This window comes from Podarcis liolepis (genome assembly GCF_965112155.1).
Source record: "Podarcis liolepis genome assembly, chromosome: 1".
NCBI classification, from domain to species: Eukaryota; Metazoa; Chordata; class Lepidosauria; order Squamata; family Lacertidae; genus Podarcis; species Podarcis liolepis.
This window is the reverse complement of record NC_139554.1, coordinates 110,661,212-110,682,154: the sequence shown is the minus strand read 5'-3', so window position 1 is coordinate 110,682,154 and position 20,943 is coordinate 110,661,212. Positions and strand designations below refer to the sequence as shown.

Sequence of the window (20,943 nt, the reverse complement as noted above, 5' to 3'; positions counted from 1 at the left end):
AAAAATCCTTCCAGTAGCACCTTAAAGACCAACTAAGTTAGTTCTTGGTATGAGCTTTCGTGTGCATGCACACTTCTTCAGATACACACTGAAGAAGTGTGCATGCACACAAAAGCTCATACCAAGAACTAACTTAGTTGGTCTTTAAGGTGCTACTGGAAGAAATTTTGTCAGGAGCCATGGTTGGAAAAGCAGGGGAAAGAGAATAGAAGTGGCTGGATATATTGAAAGAAACAGGCTGAAAGCTTCAAAATGTCGTCTATCAGCCTGAAAGCGTCAGAAGTGACTTGCTAAGAGTGGGAAAGGAGAACAGTAGGGGAAGGAGGAAGATAGAGGAACTGGAGCAAGAGACGACTGAGGACGAACACATATATAAGGAAGGCACAAATAACCATCCCGTTGTTTGGATAGGTGATTTCAAGGCTCATATTTCCTGATACACATAAATCTCTGCAGGCAGGGATGGAAGAGAGTTGGCCATAGAAAACCAAAATTCTAATCTGTAATGGAGCTGGGCAAGAGAACAAGTGGTGAAAAGCCAATGATGGAGAAGTGAGAGCCAAGTGAGAGGCATGGAGGAAGGAAGAAGACAACAAGGAAGATCTCCTAAGAAAACCCTCTAACTCTCAAGAGGAAATCAGAGCTATAATCCCCTGGGGAGGCATTTTTTCCTTCATGGGGAGACAAATTTTGTTGAAGGCCCCATTTGCTCCCTCCAACAGCAAAATAGGTGCCTATCAGTTTTGAAGCAAACCAGAGCCGCACACAGATGTTAGTGGCTTCTACATACAGAAGGGGCTCTGTAGGTGTTCAGAAATAGATAGTTAGCAAATTGAAATAAAAAGCAAAGAAAAAAGCTCCCAACATGTTCAGTGATCTCCAGGAGCCGCAGAATTCAAAATGCTTGGAAACGGAGGGTGTGTGTGTTTTGCTTCCTTTAGTTTTTAACAACCTAAGCATTGTGAAAGAGGGCATAACTTGTTATATGCAGCTCTGATGAAGAACACACATCTTTGGGCATGGAGGCCAACTACAACATTTTGCTTCAAGCTCCACTTGTTATTTATTTAATATACTCTTTGTTACTCCTACTTCAATGACAACAATTTACAGAACCGAGATTCCCAGTTACCAATCTTCTGAGTTAGATCTGAAACACCTCTTACAAAACTAGAAAAGATACAACCTTTAAAAACATTTTAATAAAAGAGACAACCTTTAAAAACATTTCACTCTTACCTTTGGATTTTTGGATTAGTTCGCCACAACTTAGTATTCGTACTTCAGCATAAGGTTTACTAGATGCATCTGTTTTCTGGTTTTCTATTTCTCTTACAACATCTTGACCCGAGATTACTTGTCCAAACACAACATGAAGCCTAAATGATTAAAGCTTAATTTTAAAAGCTGACTAGTATCTATGTCACACTGAAATTTTTAAGTAGCTATCCAATTAACTTTTCCAAATGCAAGTAAGATACAAGGGCACTTACCCATCAAGATGAGGGGTAGGTTTGGTTGTTCTTTTGATTACATCAAGGGAAAGAATGACAAAATATAGTATTAGTATTACGGAGATAAACTTGTTGTATTAAGCCATAAATGAGAAGATATAAGCAGATTCAGGAGGCATTAAACTGTAGTTCAAATATCAATGCATTACGAAGTTGCAAACTTTAATAGTATCTTAAATTTGAAGAATTGTTACAAATGTATGCTGGTTACAGTATTCAATCCCCCTCACCTCATGTTTCAGCCAATTCTCACTACAGTGGTACCTTGGTTTACAAACAGCCTAGTATACAACCATTTTGGATTACGACCAATTACAACCTGGAAATGAGTGCTCCGGGTTGCGTTGTTGGTTTTTTTTGGGTATACAACGGGCCCTGGCTGCAGGAGGCCTTTGTATGTGCCACCTGCACTGCCCGGATCGGGCCTCCTGCCTCCCTAAGTGGCACCACGCTGTGGGGCTAGGCCTCATCACCAGCACTGCTGAGATCGGGCCTCCCCAAGTGGTGCCACGCTGCGGGGCTAGGCCTCGCCACCGCTGCCTGGATTGGGCCTCCGCCTTTTTTCCTTCCATATCTTCCCTTTCGCCGTTCATCTGAGCCCCCCCCCCCCCGATCGTAATTTAAGCCTTTTCCCTCCTGCTTCTGTCCTTGCGCCTCTCATCTGAGTCCCCCGCAATCGTAATTAAGTCCTTTTTCTTCCCGCGTCTGTCCTTTCGCCGTTTATCTGAGTTCCCCCATCATAATTAAGCCTTTTCCCCACCCCCTTCTGCCCTTGCGCCGCTCATCTGAGCCCCCCCCCCACTGTAATTAAAGCCTTCCGTTTCTGATTGCAGTGTTCTGAGGTGATATTTGGTGCTTTTGTTTTTGCTATTTTTTGTTTTTGTTTGTGTGGCTTTTTCATTTGTGTGTCTGTGGATTGTTTTTTGTTTATGATTGAGTGAGTGAGTACGGAAAGCCCCCCATCCAAACAATGACTATCATCAGTGCAGGTAAGGAAAAAAAATAATTTTCATTTTTATCATCTACAATACTGTTTTATTTATTTCCTAGTACAGTACATTGATTATTGATTTCATTTTATGGATCAATAGTCTCGAGAGATAGTAAAATTCCTGCGAAATTTCTGTTTTAGGGGTTGCTTTTCATCGTCTGGAACGGATCAATCCATTTTCCATTACTTTCTATGGGAAAGCACGCCTTGGTTTAAGTCCGCTTTGGTTTAAGACCAGACTTCCAGAATGGATTAAGGTTGTAAACCAAGGTACCACTGTACCAGAGATGGGAACACTGAGGTTTTATTACAAACAAGGAGTATATAAATGTTGTGAAATAAAAAACAAAACAAAAATATGTCCAGATGTTCCTGCATAAAAGTGTGCCCCCACAAAAAAAAAAATATGTCAGGAAAATATCTAACTAGAACCCTTTTGTCTATCATCTAGTTTTCTTTTTGAAGGGAATATTTTGCAAGAAGAAACATCCAGTGATGTGAGCCCTCACTTGTAGTCAGAAGTGATAGTTTACACACAAGTTCATCACCTTGCTGAAAATTTAGCCTCCTCCCACCAAAACAAAAACAAAAAAACCCGAGAGGACATGCTGCCAACCTTCAGAAGTATGATCCTCCTGGTGTGTTGTTGAAATTATACCCCTAATACATAAATTTTATTTATGATCAAGCAAATGAATATTTTGAGTATACATTTATTTCAGAAAAGGTAACTTAGTTTATAAGAACTATACTAATAAGTCAACGTTTATAACTATTCCTCTAAAATCAAGTAACTGACCAACTAAGGTGGCACAGAAAAAGGGTTGACAAGGCAAAAAGGAAAAACAGGGAACCGCAGGCAGGCAGAGGAGGGCAGAGAAAGATAACATTTCTGAAGGTACAGTGCCCAATATGTTACCCTACCTACAACTCCATTTAACTGAATCTGGTAAACCCAAGGTTGACTCTGTATTGAAGTTTATTGAAGAAAAAAAATATTTAATATTTTCATTGCAAAGTCTTGTCTCTTTCTGCTGTCTGAGCAATTCTGTGCAGAAACTATTTCACTCCTGAAATGAGGAGAGTGTAGGGCTCAAGTCTGCACCCTTCCTTCCTCCACACTAAGGGCATACACTGATGAGTAAACCAGGGATATGCTACCTACTATCCACACACAGAGGCTGAGAATAGAACATACAAATCACAAGCCTGTTTCTTATTTAACCACATACAGCACCTTGGTGTTAAGAGTAGCATCTGAAATGGCCCTTTATTACTCTTCAGTAAGGCTTGGTGTAACTAAAACATAGCTTGCTCTGACAGATTTAAAAATATCATACTAAACAAACACTACCACTTACAGCCTACTTATATTCTGCAATGGCCACTGGCTACATACAGAAGTCTTGACTATAAACTCATGTTCAGCTTTTCATCAAGAAAACACACGGGAGAGTACATTCCGACTGCCAATAGTCTACCATCCAGGCAATGATTAGGCCCATACCTCTTAGCTTCAATATTGGTAAAGAACCAGGTGTTTCCATATGTTAGGAGATAGTGATAACTACTCCCAAGTTAATCCTGATTCTAAACACAGCAGGGCTAAATAGTCAAACTTATCCCATATAATCTTTTATTTGCTACCTCCAATAAACATTTAAGAGCAAGTTAAGTTTGATATCTTTTAAAAGTAGTCATGCTTTCTAAATGGAAAAGGAGTTAGCTGTTTCACCTGTTCCAAGCTCTAAAATGTAAACTGTAAGGACTACCATCCCAATGCTGAAGAAACACAGTGGAGCTGCATGATACTTACATAAAAAACTGTGAACCATTTGTATCTTTCCCTCTGTTGGCCATTGAAAGGAGAAATTCTTTGTTGTGCTTTACAGCAAAGCTTTCATCTAGAGAAAGCGTTCCAATTACTTCAAAATTCCAAGTATGACCTTGCATTGGCATTTCTTTAGAATTTCAAATTAGGATTGTCAAACTGCACAAATGTATCATTGTAGTGCCAAACAGCATTCAAATAGATAAAAATAAAGACAGAGGTATACAGTATAATTCTCAGTCTAATGCACAAAAATGTAAATACTATTTACATATAGACTCAAATATATGTCAAGTCAAGACCATTATATAAGATATAAATGTATAAGTGAAACTGTCTCTTGATATTCAGTACAGCTGCTTAGTAAGACCAGTGCATTTTAAATTCATTCCAATTAGCACAAGCAAACCAGTGTGTTTTTGTGCAAAGGAGCTCACTGCATGTAATTTATAAAAGTGTAAAAAGTGACAGAAATAATGTGGGGAAAGAAAGCTTGTAATAAACAGACAAAAACAAACTTAAAAACACCTATGTACAAGGTGGGCAATTTTGAAATTTAAAACTAAATGTAACAGAAATTCTGTTTATTTGTGCAAATGCAGTCTTGTGCAATAGACTTGCTTATAACAGCTCTGAACCATAATAGCTTGATCGTCATGAAAACTTGAAATAAAAGTATTTTAATTGTCATCACACAATTCAAGTTTTCTAAATCATAAACTGAACTGGTTGGCCAGTAAGCATCAACAAACAGCTACCTTGCAAAGGCAAAGTGTAAGACCCCATTCACTAGCCTGCTTGGGCCAACTGCTACTTAGCATTAATCTCTCAGCCAGACTGTCCAGTCATCTTAAAGATCAGTCTGATGACTGGGATGAAGTTCTATTTTCTCTCTTAGGATAATGAAGTGTAAGTAAGATTGAATGGAGGGTTGTTTTGGTTAGTCACCATCAATGAGATGGTGAAGGGTGGGTAAAGGGGAAGAGAAGTTAGATGAATATGAGATACAGAGGTATCAAGCTTCTTAATAAGAGAACTACCACCTCAATAGAAAAAAGCGGAGATCCATTTGGGTAGAAGAGGAGATGTAAGACAGGGAATTGTAATAATAATTATAATTCCTGAAAATTTTACAACAGCACTCTGAATCCCTAGGATAGGGCACTCTATGACCTGTAATAAATAAATTTGCCAGCAGTTTTGGGGCCAAAAAATGCAGTTTGCCTAATATACATATTCTTAAACCAATGACTGTGACTGGGAGTTGCAGGCTAACCTGATAAAAGACTATGCTTACCTTCAAAAAAGCCACCATAAATTGATTCTCCTCCTCTCCCATTTCCTTGTATTAAAAGAAAAATGTTATTACAAATGAGAATGGGACAATGGGATCTTACCATTAGGGATTCTTTACTGATGAGTGATTGGAGCCAGTCAAAGAGGGTTACATCATATCCTATTAGCTGAGACAGGAAAACTCTATTGCATATATGCATGCTATCTCCTCCCATTTCAAGAGTGCCTTGAGTTTCCTTTAAATTTAATAACAACAACATCAACTACCTGACCTACAAGAACCACCAGGTTCCAGGGTGGGTTATAACCATGTAAAATTCAGAATTAAGAACAGTTGAAACAGATTCATCGCAGGGTATAGGGTAGGTCTGTGACTGGCTCCAGAGCCCATCAGAAAAATAACAAATGTGTATCATATAAATTCAAGGCTAAAGCTATCACAGAAAAAAATCTTACTAAAGGGAACCTAAATTTTGATGGAGCTACACAAATCTTAAGATAGACTTTCATGAAGCAGAATGAGGCTATTCCACATTTTCTTTAAATTTCTGTTAGTAAATCTAGTTGTTTTTAAGAAAATGAATGGGCATTATTATTTGGCATGTCCATTATAAAAGCACTTGGCTTCAAGAAATTACGAAAATGCATTCTTGAAACACATTTCCATTTAATAGTCCTGTCCGGTGCCTCATGTGCATCTCACTGAGAGCCACAGCTTATCTTAAAACCATATTTATTCGTGAATGTGGCCCTCTTGTGGCTTCTTCCTCCCCACACCCAACCTCTGTAGGACATCCACATAAATCAAACAAGTCATGGTAAGTATTGCTGTGTCATCCGAATACAGACTGCGGTTTGTCTAAAAGACACAAACCACAGCCTGACGAAACATTGGGGGGGGGCATGTAAGAGGCCATGTGCCAGCAAGGGGAGATGGGACACATTTACCATTAAATCATGGCTGAAGACAAGCTAAGTGACATGTAAACCAGAGCATTCTATCCTGACAGAGAAGCTGCAATATCAAGTGCTTTATTCAGGAGGAAGAGAGCATGACCATTCAAATAATAACTTCATACACATTTGTATACTCGGCAAATACTATTTGATATCATTTAGCCAATGTGATACCTTCACTGAAGTCACCTCCTTGGATCATAAAATCTTTTACAACTCTGTGAAACAAACAACTCTTGTAATGTAATGGCTTCTGAGTTGATTTTCCTGTACCTTTTTCACCTGCAGGGGGGGAGGAAAGTTAACCCATTAGCTTTTAATGGAGAACCCCTCAGGTACAACAGAAATCAGCTGGAAATCAGCTCTTGATCTATCTGACTTGGACATTCTACTTGTTGAAGCCTATAAAAGAAAAAAAAAGTTGCAATACAGTACCAACAGAAAGGAACCCCCTTATTTACTACATTTAACTCAAATCATAAGGACACTGAAAATAAATACTGTGGGTTGCATCCAAAGTAGCACTATGTCATGGTCCTGTCAGCACAAGGATGTCTGCTTTTGCAACAGGACTTCCACCTGCTTTTCACAAGCTTTAATGACTGTGCAATGTGGGGAATTGTGGTAGGTACTTTTTTGCATCCTTGCATAAACCACACCTGGCAAAATCCCCTCTTCTACATAATTGCTGAAGCTATAGGAGCCCTGTCCATTTCTATATCTGGTGGTACCAGTGGTACGTTGAGTATGATCCACTTGTGTGTCCAATGCAGCAGTTCAAACCCCCAAAGGCAGAAAACAGTCTTCAATTCCGACTTCACCATCCTCATCAATGTGTCAAGCTGTGTTACTTTACACTCAAGTTCATGGATGGCAAGAGTCAATAAATCATCAAGTGAAGAGTGACACATATAACCCCTGCCCTTCTTTAGGCTTGGACGAAGGCAGCAATTTTCCCTATCCTGGCACTAAGCTTGAGAAGCAGTTCAGTGCATGATTAAGGAAGAGCCAAGTCAGTAGCGCTCAAAAATTTGGGCTGGCTATGAAAGCCAGCCAAAATTTGTAGAACTATGATGGATTAATTAATTCTGCATATATGAATTTATACCAAAATATAGAAAATCTTGTATGAAAATGTATCTTCATTTTCAGTACACAAAGAAACGAACATCAAAGTCATTCATTTCATATTTTATTACCAGGATTTTCTTGGTATACCATTTGGAGCAGTGTTCCCCAACCTTGGGTCTCCAGCTGTTTTTGGACTACAACTCCCATCATCCCTTGCTAACAAGACCAGTGGTCAGGGATGATGGGAATTGCAGTCCGAAAACAGCTGGAGACCCAAGGTTGGGGAACACTGATTTGGAGGAACCAGGAACAATTCTAATTATTCAAGTGAGGAAATATACAAACCTGTACAAAGGCAGCGAAAGTTCTCACATGTCTTTGGGCAAACATCTGAAAACAGCTCAAAGACAACTCTGCCAGCTAAAAGAAAAAGAATGAATGAATGAATGAATAAGTCATCAATAAAGTAATGTCATCATGCTTAAGACGCACTTGTTTGAACTGGACATAGCTGTGTGTTATAGGGTTTAGGCAAGAAGCATCTCTCTTACCAGGTGTGTTGTTGATGGCTATGTCAAAAAAGCAACGAGGTCTCTGGCTTTTCACTCCCATGGCTTCAAATTTTGAAGACTGTTAACAAAGAAGCGAGTTCTATTAAATTTGAAGACTTTTAAAATGAAAAGTTCAAATATGAAACCCTAACGAACAATAAAAAATAGGGAAGAAAGTAGTCCCCCCCCCCTTTCCATGTAGAGATAAAGCTATGCAAACAATGACAGTGATGAACACAAGTATATGGACTGTGATTGCTCTCAAGGACTTTGGAATGGTAGGCTACTGAGTATGGAAGACATGACAACATAGGGCAAGCTGAAACCAAGTGGCTCTCAACTCCAAAGTTCATACCATGTTGGGGATAAATTACAAGTAGAAGGATGATGGAAAAGAGTAGGGATGGGGCAGCAAATAAACACTTGGTGCCTCCTTGTCTCCTCCAAGTCATTCTTAGCTACTTATTCCAGAAATGTATCCCTCACCACCCAGCCAGCACCAATGCGATCAGAAACATTGCATGGCAGATATTCTAATAGATGGAGACAAGATGAGAGAGAGTAGCCATACGTTTCTAGCAATTTGATTTTCCGTTAAAACTTTTCAATAACCTGAACTGACTGGGATCTGAGTTACTATGTTTGTATGTTTATTTAGTAAACAGAAAATATTAGTAAACCATCTTAAGTTTTACATGCTGTATAACTATCCCAATGTTTTCCGTTTTATGGGAAATATTTTGTTGGGGGGGGATTCAATAAAGCATGTTAAAGTGCTTTATTATATGTATCAACATCTGAAAAATTGCAATATTGAAAATGCCCAATTTTCAATAAAGGCTGTCCTTTATCATACTACCGTATGTTTCGCTCTATAAGACGCACCAGACCACAAGATGCACCTAGTTTTTGGAGGAGAAAAAAAATATTCTGAATCTCAGAAGCCAGAACAGCAAGAGGGATCGCTGCACAGTGAAAGCAGCAATCCCTCTTGCTGTTCTGGCTTCTGGGATAGCTGCGCAGCCTGCATTCGCTCCATAAGACGCACACACATTTCCCCTTACTTTTTAGGAGGGAAAAAGTGAGCCTTATAGAGCAAAAAATACCGTAATTACTGTTATGAAACAATGCACTTTCATAAATAGGGAATAGTTTTTAAATGAATATAACATCTGACACTTCTACCCCACATCATTATCAGTACAACCCAAGTCTACACCCAATGTGAACAGCTGCACCTTCAAAGCACCGGAGCAACTACGAAATTTTAACTATAATTATTAAACTAGTGATAGATGCTAATAAATGCATTGGCCAGGCCAGCCTCATAGCCCGTGATCTCCCCTAATTTGGTCTTCCCTCCTTTCTCTTGCCTGCATTCATAGCTCTCAAGAGTTGATACAATTATGCAAAGCAAAGGAGGTGCAGGAGGAAGAAGGCATTAGGATCTATGATTCAGAATCCAGCCACAAAGACTGAGACCCTACCAAACTTCCTAGCTTGCCTATGCTATTTGGAAGGGTCCATCCCTGCAGAGGTGGGTCCAGCATAGGCTTCATACTGCACTCACAGTAATGTTCAGAAAGCTATTTACTACTTAAGTATAATGCAAAAGGGAAACTGATAATGGAACATAAAACAATATAACATATTATGATGATGTCAGCCATCTTATTAAAAAGTATTAAGCATGAAGACCTTACTTAAATTAAGGGCTATAAAACTATGGGCTGGTTCAGATGTCAATGGTTCTAGTCCTACAAATTATACGTTTTTCTGGAACAGGAACAAGCAACAGGCTTGAGTGCTCCTTTTCCCTCATTTAACTGGTGTTAGAGAGAACATCCTGATTTGCAAACCCAGTTTCTCAGGACACTTAAATATGAAAAGACCAAAGATTACCTGCCCAATATAGGTGTCATTCCCCTCCTTTAACTGTTTTTATGTCACAATATGGCATGACAAGCTCTATTTGGCATGGTATTATTTGCCAAAATATCTGAGGGCAGCAGAACACAGAAGCTAAGGAATTTCCAGCGTGGACAGGTAACTTGATATTGGCTGAACATTGATGCTTATATGTCCTTTGGAAAATGCAAAGCAGGAAAATTTAGGTTTTAAAAAGCAGATTACAGGAATTCGAAATACAAACTAGCTACAGACCACAAACACAAATTTACCCTTCTTACATTTTATTTTTTCATTAGTCCGTTCATCAATTCACACTTCCTGAGATTTTTACTCTTTAAAGTTATAATGCAAGGAAACCAGAAATTAGGAGAAAATTTGGTCTTGACACCTTGTTAGAAGCATCTAAGAGTATACCAGCCACTTTCCACTACTAAAATGCACGACAGAGATGGCCCAGAGGGTGGCAACACAAGCATGGGCCTTTTCTGCAGTGGCTCCCCATTTCTGGAATGCTCTCCCCAGGAACATTCAGCTGACACCTTCATTATACAGTAGTGCCCCGCAAGACGAATGCCTCGCAAGACAAAAAACTCGCTAGACGAAAGGTTTTTTTGTCCGCGATTTGCCTCGCAAGACGAATTCCCCTATGGGCTTGCTTCGCAAAACGAAAACGTCTCGCGACATTGTTTCCTTTGTGTAAAAACCGTTAAAACCAAGGGTGCTTAGCTTGAGCAGCTGCAGTTGCGACTTGGCTTCGAGGAGCAACTGTTAGCACGTGGTTTGGTAGCCTTTTATCAGACTTTGCTCACTTTTGAAGATTTTCCAAAACTTTTCCAGAACTTTTCCAGAACTTCTCTTTCATCCATTTGGTAAGTTAAACTTTTAAAACTTTTTGGGGGGGTTTTGGATTTTGGGTTGGGGTGTTTGGGATTCAAGGACTTGGTGTTGGGAAGGGGTTTGCGATAATCTGGGGGCTTGTGGGCCTTTTTGGGGAATTTTTATGATTTTCTGTGACCATTGTGCCAGGTTGCTTATTTTTGAAAATTTTTCTGAGTTTGAATTTCTGAGTGCTGGCTGGCTGGGGGAACAGTGGGGGAGGTTTCTGCAGAAATCTGGGGGCTTGTGGGGTTTTTTTGGGATTTTTTATGATTTTCTGTGACCATTGGGCATGGCTGTTTTTTTTTGAAAATTTTTCTGAGTTTGAATTTCTGAGTGCTGGCTGGCTAGGGGAACAGTGGGGGAGGTTTCTGCAGAAATCTGTGACCATGTGGGGGTTTTTTGGGAATTTTTATGATTTTCTGTGACCATTGGGCATGGCTGTTTTTTTTCAAAATTTTTTTTCTGAGTTTGAATTTCTGAGTGCTGGCTGGCTGGGGGAACAGTGGGGGAGGTTTCTGCAGAAATCTGTGACCATGTGGGGGTTTTTTGGGAATTTTTATGATTTTCTGTGACCATTGGGCATGGCTGTTTTTTTTTGAAAATTTTTCTGAGTTTGAATTTCTGAGTGCTGGCTGGCTAGGGGAACAGTGGGGGAGGTTTCTGCAGAAATCTGGGACCATGTGGGGGTTTTTTGGGAATTTTTATGATTTTCTGTGACCACTAGGCATGGCTGTTTTTTTTTGAAATTTTTTTTTCTGAGTTTGAATTTCTGAGTGCTGGCTGGCTGGGGGAACAGTGGGGGAGGTTTCTGCAGAAATCTGTGACCATGTGGGGGTTTTTTGGGAATTTTTATGATTTTCTGTGACCATTGGGCATGGCTGTTTTTTTTCAAATTTTTTTTTCTGAGTTTGAATTTCTGAGTGCTGGCTGGCTGGGGGAACAGTGGGGGAGGTTTCTGCAGAAATCTGTGACCATGTGGGGGTTTTTTGGGAATTTTTATGATTTTCTGTGACCATTGGGCATGGCTGTTTTTTTTTGAAAATTTTTCTGAGTTTGAATTTCTGAGTGCTGGCTGGCTAGGGGAACAGTGGGGGAGGTTTCTGCAGAAATCTGGGACCATGTGGGGGTTTTTTGGGAATTTTTATGATTTTCTGTGACCACTAGGCATGGCTGTTTTTTTTTGAAATTTTTTTTTCTGAGTTTGAATTTCTGAGTGCTGGCTGGCTGGGGGAACAGTGGGGGAGGTTTCTGCAGAAATCTGGGACCATGTGGGGGTTTTTTGGGAATTTTTATGATTTTCTGTGACCACTAGGCATGGCTGTTTTTTTTTGAAATTTTTTTTTCTGAGTTTGAATTTCTGAGTGCTGGCTGGCTGGGGGAACAGTGGGGGAGGTTTCTGCAGAAATCTGGGACCATGTGGGGGTTTTTTGGGAATTTTTATGATTTTCTGTGACCACTAGGCATGGCTGTTTTTTTTTGAAATTTTTTTTTCTGAGTTTGAATTTCTGAGTGCTGGCTGGCTGGGGGAACAGTGGGGGAGGTTTCTGCAGAAATCTGGGACCATGTGGGGGTTTTTTGGGAATTTTTATGATTTTCTGTGACCACTAGGCATGGCTGTTTTTTTTTGAAATTTTGTTGTTATTTTTTGAATTTTTTTTTGTCTGGGTGGGGAAGCAGTTGGGGAGGGGTTTGCAGCAGTAGGGGAGGGGCTGGGGGAGCAGTTGAGGAGGGGTTTGCAGCAGTAGGGGAGGGGCTGGGGGAGCAGTTGAGGAGGGGTTTGCAATTTCTGTGTTATGGGTGGGTTGGTGCGTGTCTGTGGGAGCAGTTGAGGTTTTTGAAGACATTGGTGATTTTTGAAGCTTTTCCTAAACTTTTTTTACAGCCATTTGAGGTTCCTGAGGACTTCGGTGGTTGATTGCTGAAGCTTTTCCAGAACTTCTCTTTCATCCATTTGGTAAGCTCAACTTTTAAAACTTTTTTGGGGGTTTTTGGGATTTTGGATTTGGGGTTGGGGTGCTTGGGATTCAAGGCCTTGGTTCTGGGTTTTAATTTCTGTGTGGTGGGTGGCTGGGTGCTTTTGTATTTTTTGGGTTTGAAGCACATCACTGATTTTTTTTCCTGTTTCTTAGTTTACGAAGGTAGGACCTGTGCTGCCATGGGACCCAAGAAGACTGCTCCTGCGGTGGCCGGCGAGAGGAAGAAGGAGAAGGTGACGCTGGAGATGAAGAAGGACATCATTCGGAAGCACGACGGCGGAATGCGTGTGACGGACATCGCCAGGGAGTACGGCAGGAACCCATCGACCATCGGGACCATCCTGAAGATGAGGGAGAAGATCATGGCGACTGATGCAGCCAAGGGAGTCACCAGGATCGTGAGGAACCGCCCAGCTGTCCTGGAGGAGGTCGAGAAGTTGCTGCTCATCTGGATAGAAGAGAAGCAGCGTGCAGGGGACACAGTGTCTGAGGCCGTCATTTGTGAGAAGGCCAAGGCCTTGCATGCTGACCTCATCCGGGATCAGGCAGGAACCTCAGCCGAGCCAGAAGTCTTCAAGGCTAGCAGAGGTTGGTTTGACCGGTTCAAGACGAGATCTGGCATCCACAGCGTGGTCAGGCATGGAGAGGCTGCCAGTTCTGATGTTCCTGCGGCTGAAGACTTTGCAGCGGAGTTCCTGGAGCTTGTGAAGACGGAGGGCTACGTTCCGCAGCAGGTCTTCAACTGCGACGAGACCGGGCTGTTTTGGAAGAGGATGCCCAAAAGGACTTTCATCACTCAGGAGGAGTCCAGGCTGCCTGGCCACAAGCCCATGAAGGACCGTCTGACCCTGCTCTTCTGTGCCAACGCCAGCGGCGACCTGAAGATCAAGCCCCTGCTGGTGTACCACTCGGAGAACCCACGGGCCTTCAAGAGACACAAGATCGACAAGGAGCGGCTGAGTGTCATGTGGCGATCCAACAGCAAGGCTTGGGTCACACGTGTGCTGTTTGTGGACTGGGTCAATCTTGCTTTTGGCCCTGCTGTCAAGCAGTACCTGCTGGACAACGACCTGCCGCTGAAGGCTTTGCTTCTGATGGACAATGCTCCTGCCCATCCCAAAGGCCTTGAGGTGGACTTGTTGGAGGAGTTCAGCTTCATCAACATCATGTTCCTGCCGCCTAACACCACGCCACTGCTCCAGCCGATGGATCAGCAGGTCATCGCCAATTTCAAAAAACTCTACACCAAGGAGCTTTTCAGGCGATGCTTCGAGGTGACTGACTGCACCACCATCACCCTGCGGGAATTCTGGAAGGACCACTTCGACATTGCCACCTGCTTGAAGATGGTCAACACGGCCTGGAAAGGGATCAGCCAGAGAAATTTGAATTGCGCTTGGCGCAACCTGTGGCCGGACTGTGTGGCACCAAGTGACTCTGATGCACCAGAGTCAACAGTGGTGCAGGACATTGTTGCCTTGGGGAGGACCATGGGCCTGGAGGTCACGGAGGAGGACGTCTGCGAGCTGGTAGAGGGGCACGACGACGAGCTGACCACCCAGGAGCTGGTCGAACTGCAGGCAGAGGCTGCGCTGGAGCAGGCCTCACTGGAAGAGGAGGAAGCAACTGGGGAACGGCTGTCCTCCGAAAGACTGAGGGACATTTGCCAGAGGTGGAAGGAGGTGCAGACTTTTGCAGATCTACACCACCATGAGAAGCACGTGGCACATGACGCTGGGAACTTTTATGATACGAGGGTCATGTCGTATTTCAGGGAGCTGCTGAAAAGGCGGATGAAGCAGCAGACAATGGACAGGTTCTTGACCAAGAAGCAAAGAGTGGAAGAGGAGCCTTCTTCAAGTGCTCCCCCAGAGTCTTAGAAAATGTCTGTATACTGTACTTTGTTGATTTTTAAATGTATTTCTGTCATGTTTATAAAGTTTATTTATTTTCCCTTCAATTTTTGAACTGCTCTTTACAGTATGTGTGACTTTAAAGAGCAGTTAATAAACTGTTGTTGTACCAAATTTGGCTTTGTTTGGACTTTTTTTGACCATAGGAACGCATTAATTGATTTTCAATGCATTCCTATGGGATTTCGTGCTTCGCAAGACGAAAAATTCGCTAGACGACAAAAATTGCGGAACGAATTAATTTCGTCTTGCGGGGCACCACTGTACACCTATAGGCACCAGGCAAAAACATTCCTCTTTAACCAGGCCTTTGGCTGATTGATCTCCAATGCCCTTTTAAATGTGTTGTCGAAGGGAGGATTATTATTTTGTTTCTGTTCTTATTTTTATTATGTATTTTGTGTTTCTTATATTGTAATTTTATGTTGTGAACTGCCGAGAACTATGCTTATACAAATTTAATACACAGGACAAATAGTACAAGGGTTGCCAAAATAAGGAATGTGGCAGTCTCTTAAGAATTACAGTGGTACCTCGGGTTACAGACGCTTCAGGTTATAGACTCTGCTAACCCAGAAATAGTGCTTTGGGTTAAGAACTTTGCTTCAGGTTAAGTACAGAAATCGTGCAGCAGCGGTGGGAGGCCCCATTAGCTAAAATGGTGCTTCAGGTTAAGAACAGTTTCAGATTAAGAACAGACCTCCAGAACGAATTAAGTTCTTAATCCGAGGTACCACTGTATATTACTGCCAGAGTGCAGTGGTTCATGCCATCTACATGCCTTGTTCCTCTTTCTCTCACTTCCTAGGCCTGATCACATGGCAGTTACACAATGCCAACTTTGCAGGCTCTCCACTTTATTTCAGAATTACAAACCACTTTTTCTGCTTTGGTGTGTATACAACTAGCATTAGAAAAATCACCACTTACACTGCCTTACTAAGCCCTAGTAGCACAGTACCCTTCAAGTTCCTCCAAGACATAGGGAAAACTGTGACCATTCTTTAACAATAATTTCTAGACAATTACAGTTAACTACATGATCTCTTGCAGATAATAAACAGCAAACCCTTACGATACAAGCATTCTCTGAAAACACTACTCAAGTGTTGTTGCTTTTTAAAGGATTCATGTTCAAATTTAGATTTCTCTAAAACCCTTGAACCTAGGAGCTCTCTCCATGAAATACATAAATATTGTATTAAGGAAATCCAAGGTCTAGAATAAATTTTGCAACTGAAATTTTCAGACAATTTACTTGATATACCCAACAGAATCCAACTGCCATATTGAAATTTCTATTTTGTAAATTGTGGTACTGAGCAGACAAGGGACAGTATAAGGTAATGAGGGGAGGACAGAGAAGTGTGTAGAACACTCATCTTTCTTGCTCTCTGATTACCAAAGGATTGATTAGAGTCAAATGATTAGATACATTTTCAAAATTTATCCCTTAGCCTGGAGTGCTAGGAAGTTTGCTCCTTTGAAACTGAAAGCCATGGACTGATTTTCATACAGTGAGTTATTGTTTTATGAGACTATTATATGGAAGATGTTATGACTTTGCTATTAGGGATTGTTGTCTCAATGTTTCATGATAGATAAGGAAACAAATACGAACTAATGCCCCTTGGTAGTTGATTGTTCACTGTGGGAAACCAAATGCACCAATCTCATAATAGCTGTAATTTATTATTCATGTTTACATATTCATGTTTGAATAAATGGATTCAACATGCTGAGAAGTCAAATTCTGTAAGGGATTCCAGATGTTCTCAATGTTCTTCACAATAAAGAAAAGCAGTCATGACTATGAGTTCCCCATACAGAAATACTAACCTAAGCATTGCTAGCAACTTTGCAAAGAGTGACAGATGGAAGGAACTTAGACGAAAGGCTAAGAACCATTTGAAAGCACAAGGCAGATGTTCCTTCAACAAACTGTTTTGTCTTTCGAACTAACACTCCATCTCTGAGAGGCCTGTAGGGTGATCAGCAGCAAGGAGTTGCAGCATGTGGCACTCCTACCTTTCCCTAGAGGTGAAATGCAAAACTGTATCAAGGCAGAGCTGTGTAGGTAGAACAATCCAAGCCCCTCTGTGCTGAGTGGTGGTGGTGGGGAGGTTTGGACTGGGCAGAGGTACCCCTCTGTCAGCCTCCTGTTGGTCACCAGAGGTATAGAGCTCCCCCTTTGTCCACCAAGTGTGCAGTGCCACTGACAGCAGGTGGAAAGCCAGGAAACAGCAACTAGAGGAAAGTCCCACACTGAGACCAATCACTGCACCAGCTCTAATCTGCTTGTCCAACCCACCTTGTGCCCTGGTCATTGTAGTTGTTGGGCTGTACATTTAGCACAGAGCTTTCCAAAGTGTGTGTCACAACATGTTAGCGTGTTGGCTGCAGTGTGTCACGTGAACGAACCCTGTGCTCCTCCTGGGGCTGGAAAGGGGGTTGTTTAACCTCTGGTTTGCCAGTAAAATTGAATTGCTGTCACAAAATGATGCATGTCTAAAAAGTGTGTCACCAACATGGATAGCTCTGATTTAGCAGTAGCCTCACCACTCCATAAATCCTGTTGGGCTGGGGAGAGGAGTTTGGATTATAAGTCGCACCATCTCACAGCATGGATTTCAGTTGCGCCACACCTGCCAATAAGCTTATAGAAAAGAGTATGGGGAGAGGAAAGGATTCATTCAAAATCTACATCACAGAAGGGTCTGATCTGTTTAGCAGTCAAATAGACTACTGTGTTTACAGAAGTGTGGCCTGCACTCTATGAGGAAGTTTTCTTTTCCAAGGGTTAACTTTTAAGTTCCCTGCACATCAGAACTGTATGCTTCAGCATCAAGATTTACTGTAGCCACCAATATTAAACAGAGAAAAATAGATATCCTTGCTGTGAGTTTAGGCAGCAAACCTACGCACATATGCATTGGAGTAAATCCTACTGAACTCAGTAGGACTTCCTTCCAAGTAAATATGCATAGGACTGGTTAGGTTGTTAGGTTGCTAAATGTGTATTCAGTGCAATCAGTAGGATTCTTTCCCTAGCAAACATGGCTTGGATAGGTAAGTTTGTAAGCAATGGATTCCCCACAGGTCAGTCACCATTGTGTGATTGTGTGTTTGTGTGTGTGTGTGTGTGTGTGTGTGTGTGTAAATAATCAATGTAATACAATAAACAAATAGCTCCTCAAACACAAGAGCAGGAAATCACTGACAAGTTACAGTAAAATTGTTTAAAAACAAAAATATCATGATAACCAAATCTCTTTTTGTACCTCCGAGTTGGAGGTATAGGATATAAACTCCCAACATGCTGCATTTTTTTCTCGATTTTCTGCATTTTTAAAGACTCAAATTTTGTGTTATTTACACCGCTATGGCCAAGTTTCGTAAGTTCTTTTATCATTAGGTTAACTGGAGATTTTTTAGTCTTCTACTGTTGAGCTATGGCGATCTCAGCAGCTAGCCATCATTTTTCAATATTTAAGAAGTGCTCTGTTGGATCAGACTGAGAGCCCATCTAGATTTTAACAGTGGTCAGCTAGATGCCTCTGGAAAGCCAAGAAACATGGCATAAAAAGGGAGAAGAGTATCTTTAGCACATAATATTCAAAGCTATACAAGCAGACATGTGGTTTTCCTAGAAAATTTTGAATTGGACAATGTTCCTAGAAATTTCCTGAAAAGTTTTCCATTGCCATAAATTGAGAGAAACTTAATTTAACATGGTTAGCTGACAATTAAACAAAATTGTAAAAGTGTGTCATGATAACTTTGCATGTGATATAAATATCTGAAAGGTTTTTCTAATAGCTAAAAATAGTTGAACTGAAATATTTACTGGGAGGATAAATAACATGCATTTAGTGAGGCTTATATTTTCTATTCAAACAAAAGCATAGCTTCACTTGAAAATTATTTCAATTACCGTAAAATACTTCCAAATATTTTAAGGCATGACACTGACACATAATCGCAGTCCCTTAGTTCCTTAAAAACAAAGTCCAAATACACCTTTTCTCATTGGAATATGCTCTGACCCTTGATGGTTTTAATGGCTCTTTTTTTATCTGTTCCAGTGCTATTGCATCCTTTTTGAGACAGGGCAATCAGAACTTCATATGGTATGCCAGTTATGGCTGGAATATGCACTATGGCAGGGGTTGACAAGGTTTACCTTGCCTGGGCTGGTTCACTCCAGCGGAGATCCCTTCGTGGGCCGGATCGCCCGCACACCTGCATCTTCCGGCATCTGTGCAGATGTGATTTTCGGCACTGTGGAAGCAAGTCCCCATGCCACGCTGGTTTAGTGCAGCATGCCAGGACTCGTCGAGTGGGCAGCTCGGTTCAGGGACAGCTCATGGCAGGTTAAATGACCCCCGTGGGCCTTAGGTTTCCAACCCCTGCACTATGGCAACATAATTTTTTTTTTAGTCCCTTTCCTAATAATGTCCAACAGCCTACCTGTTTTCACTGCTTTCTCTGTTACAGTGAGCCGTCCACCACTACCGCAAACCTCTTATAGCAGTCAGTCACAACCAATTAAGATCCCATCCATCAACTTTTATCTCTTCTTTCTTTCGCCTTGGTGTGCATGATTTTACACTTACATTGAAACTCATTTGCCATTTTGCTGCCCCTTCACCACATATGGAGAGTCTACTGTGGCCTTCACCATCCTGAATAATTTGGGAGTCACCTGCAAACTTGGCTGTGATCATTTTGAATGACTTGAAATGCATCAGTCCCAACACACTTCTTCCTTCCATTGATAAAGGAACTTGGTGGGAAAGCAAGCCTTACAGATGTTTCTGGAAAGGCCTGTTCCCCTTACATTTCAGAATGCAGTTTCAGAAAGCAAAGCACATTAATCTGCTCCTTTATTTTACCATTGCATACATGTCACACTGCACATAACTTCCAAACAGAGACAAGCAAAGTGATCCAGTTCTCGAATAAAGACCCCTACATTGTCAAATAGCCTGTGGTGTTTTGTTTTTGTTTTTTAAAACTTTGTGCTTTCTACTGGAGCCTGTCTACTATCAACCTGCATACAGCATTTGGGGGCGGGGGCGGGGAGGAATCAGTACAGGTACAACAATATCACGTAGCTTTTTATCACACTTCGGAGTGTGCAAAATGTTTCCTTTGGGCCATGAGCTTACTCGCCTATCCCTCCCCGCTCCTGTCCACGTTTATCCCGCGACTTCTTGCCCCTAGCTAAGGTATTATTTTTAAAGCCAACTGCCAGGCCACCTTCCTTTCCGCCGCCCCCTTTAATTACAGGGACGTGAGCGCCCGCTTTCATTCATAACTATTTGCAACGGTTCTCGAAACCGCCTCCCGCGCGGCCTCCCAAGTTTGCCCACCCGAACCCGTTCCGCGTCTCCCGGAGATTGAATCGCGGGAAGACCCTCCACACTCAAGGCCTCGCGCTTCTCCCTCAAGTCATTCCCCGCCGAGAAACTACCTCTCGTCTTCCCCCCCGCCTTCCCCAACGGCCCACCCGGGGACTTGTTGAGGGGGCGACACTCGGGCCGGCCGAGCCCTCTGTGGAGTCGGCCGTGAGGGAGCCCGCCCGCCCGCCCCTCGCGAGGCAGATTCAAATGGAGATAGAGGACCGAGCCCTCTCGCCTCCCGCGCCATTGCTCCCCTTTCCCCCCTCACCACGAGGCCCTTAAATATTCGCCGGCGGCGACGCCGCGGCCCCTCAGGCGGAGGAGAGCCTGGCTCAAGCCACTCACCCGCCCGCCCGCCGCCGCGCTTGCCCGCTCGGCCCGGAGTCTCCTTTCGCCGCCGTCGCCGCCGCGCTCTTCACCACCTCGCCGCCGCCATGTTAGGATCTGGTGCAGCACGGACTGCGTCAGTGGAGGAGGGGAGGGAAGCGGGGAAGCCTTGGAGCGGCGAGGGCGGGACGGGGCGCGAGCGAGCGAGGATGTCTGCCGAGGAGAGCGGGCTGGAGGGGAGCCTTCGGGCGCCAGGGCCCTCTCTCGACCTCTCCAGAAATGGGGGGGGGGGGACACGAAGATGGGAGGAAGATCAGATCT

At 42.5% G+C, this 20,943-nt stretch overlaps 1 protein-coding gene across 3 annotated transcripts in view; it reads right to left on the bottom strand.

Moving 5' to 3' along the window:
• PPIG (peptidylprolyl isomerase G) overlaps positions 1-20,891 on the bottom strand; it is a 32,098-nt gene extending 11,207 nt beyond the window's left edge. The window contains exons 1-8 of one of the 3 annotated variants that reach the window (XM_083496329.1): positions 20,641-20,891; positions 8,212-8,290; positions 8,006-8,080; positions 6,764-6,871; positions 5,634-5,678; positions 4,322-4,409; positions 1,494-1,523; positions 1,240-1,379 (exon numbers count right to left, since the gene is read on the bottom strand). In XM_083496329.1, coding sequence (XP_083352455.1) covers positions 1,240-1,379; positions 1,494-1,523; positions 4,322-4,409; positions 5,634-5,678; positions 6,764-6,871; positions 8,006-8,080; positions 8,212-8,272 — 547 coding nt within the window. In that variant the 5' untranslated portion in view covers positions 8,273-8,290; positions 20,641-20,891. Of the gene's footprint in view, positions 1-1,239; positions 1,380-1,493; positions 1,524-4,321; positions 4,410-5,633; positions 5,679-6,763; positions 6,872-8,005; positions 8,081-8,211; positions 8,291-10,113; positions 10,291-16,729; positions 16,920-20,640 lie in introns of those variants that run through there. The other 2 variants (XM_083496330.1, XM_083496331.1) reach the window with 2 other exon arrangements.
• Between the last annotated feature and the right edge of the window lie 52 nt (positions 20,892-20,943).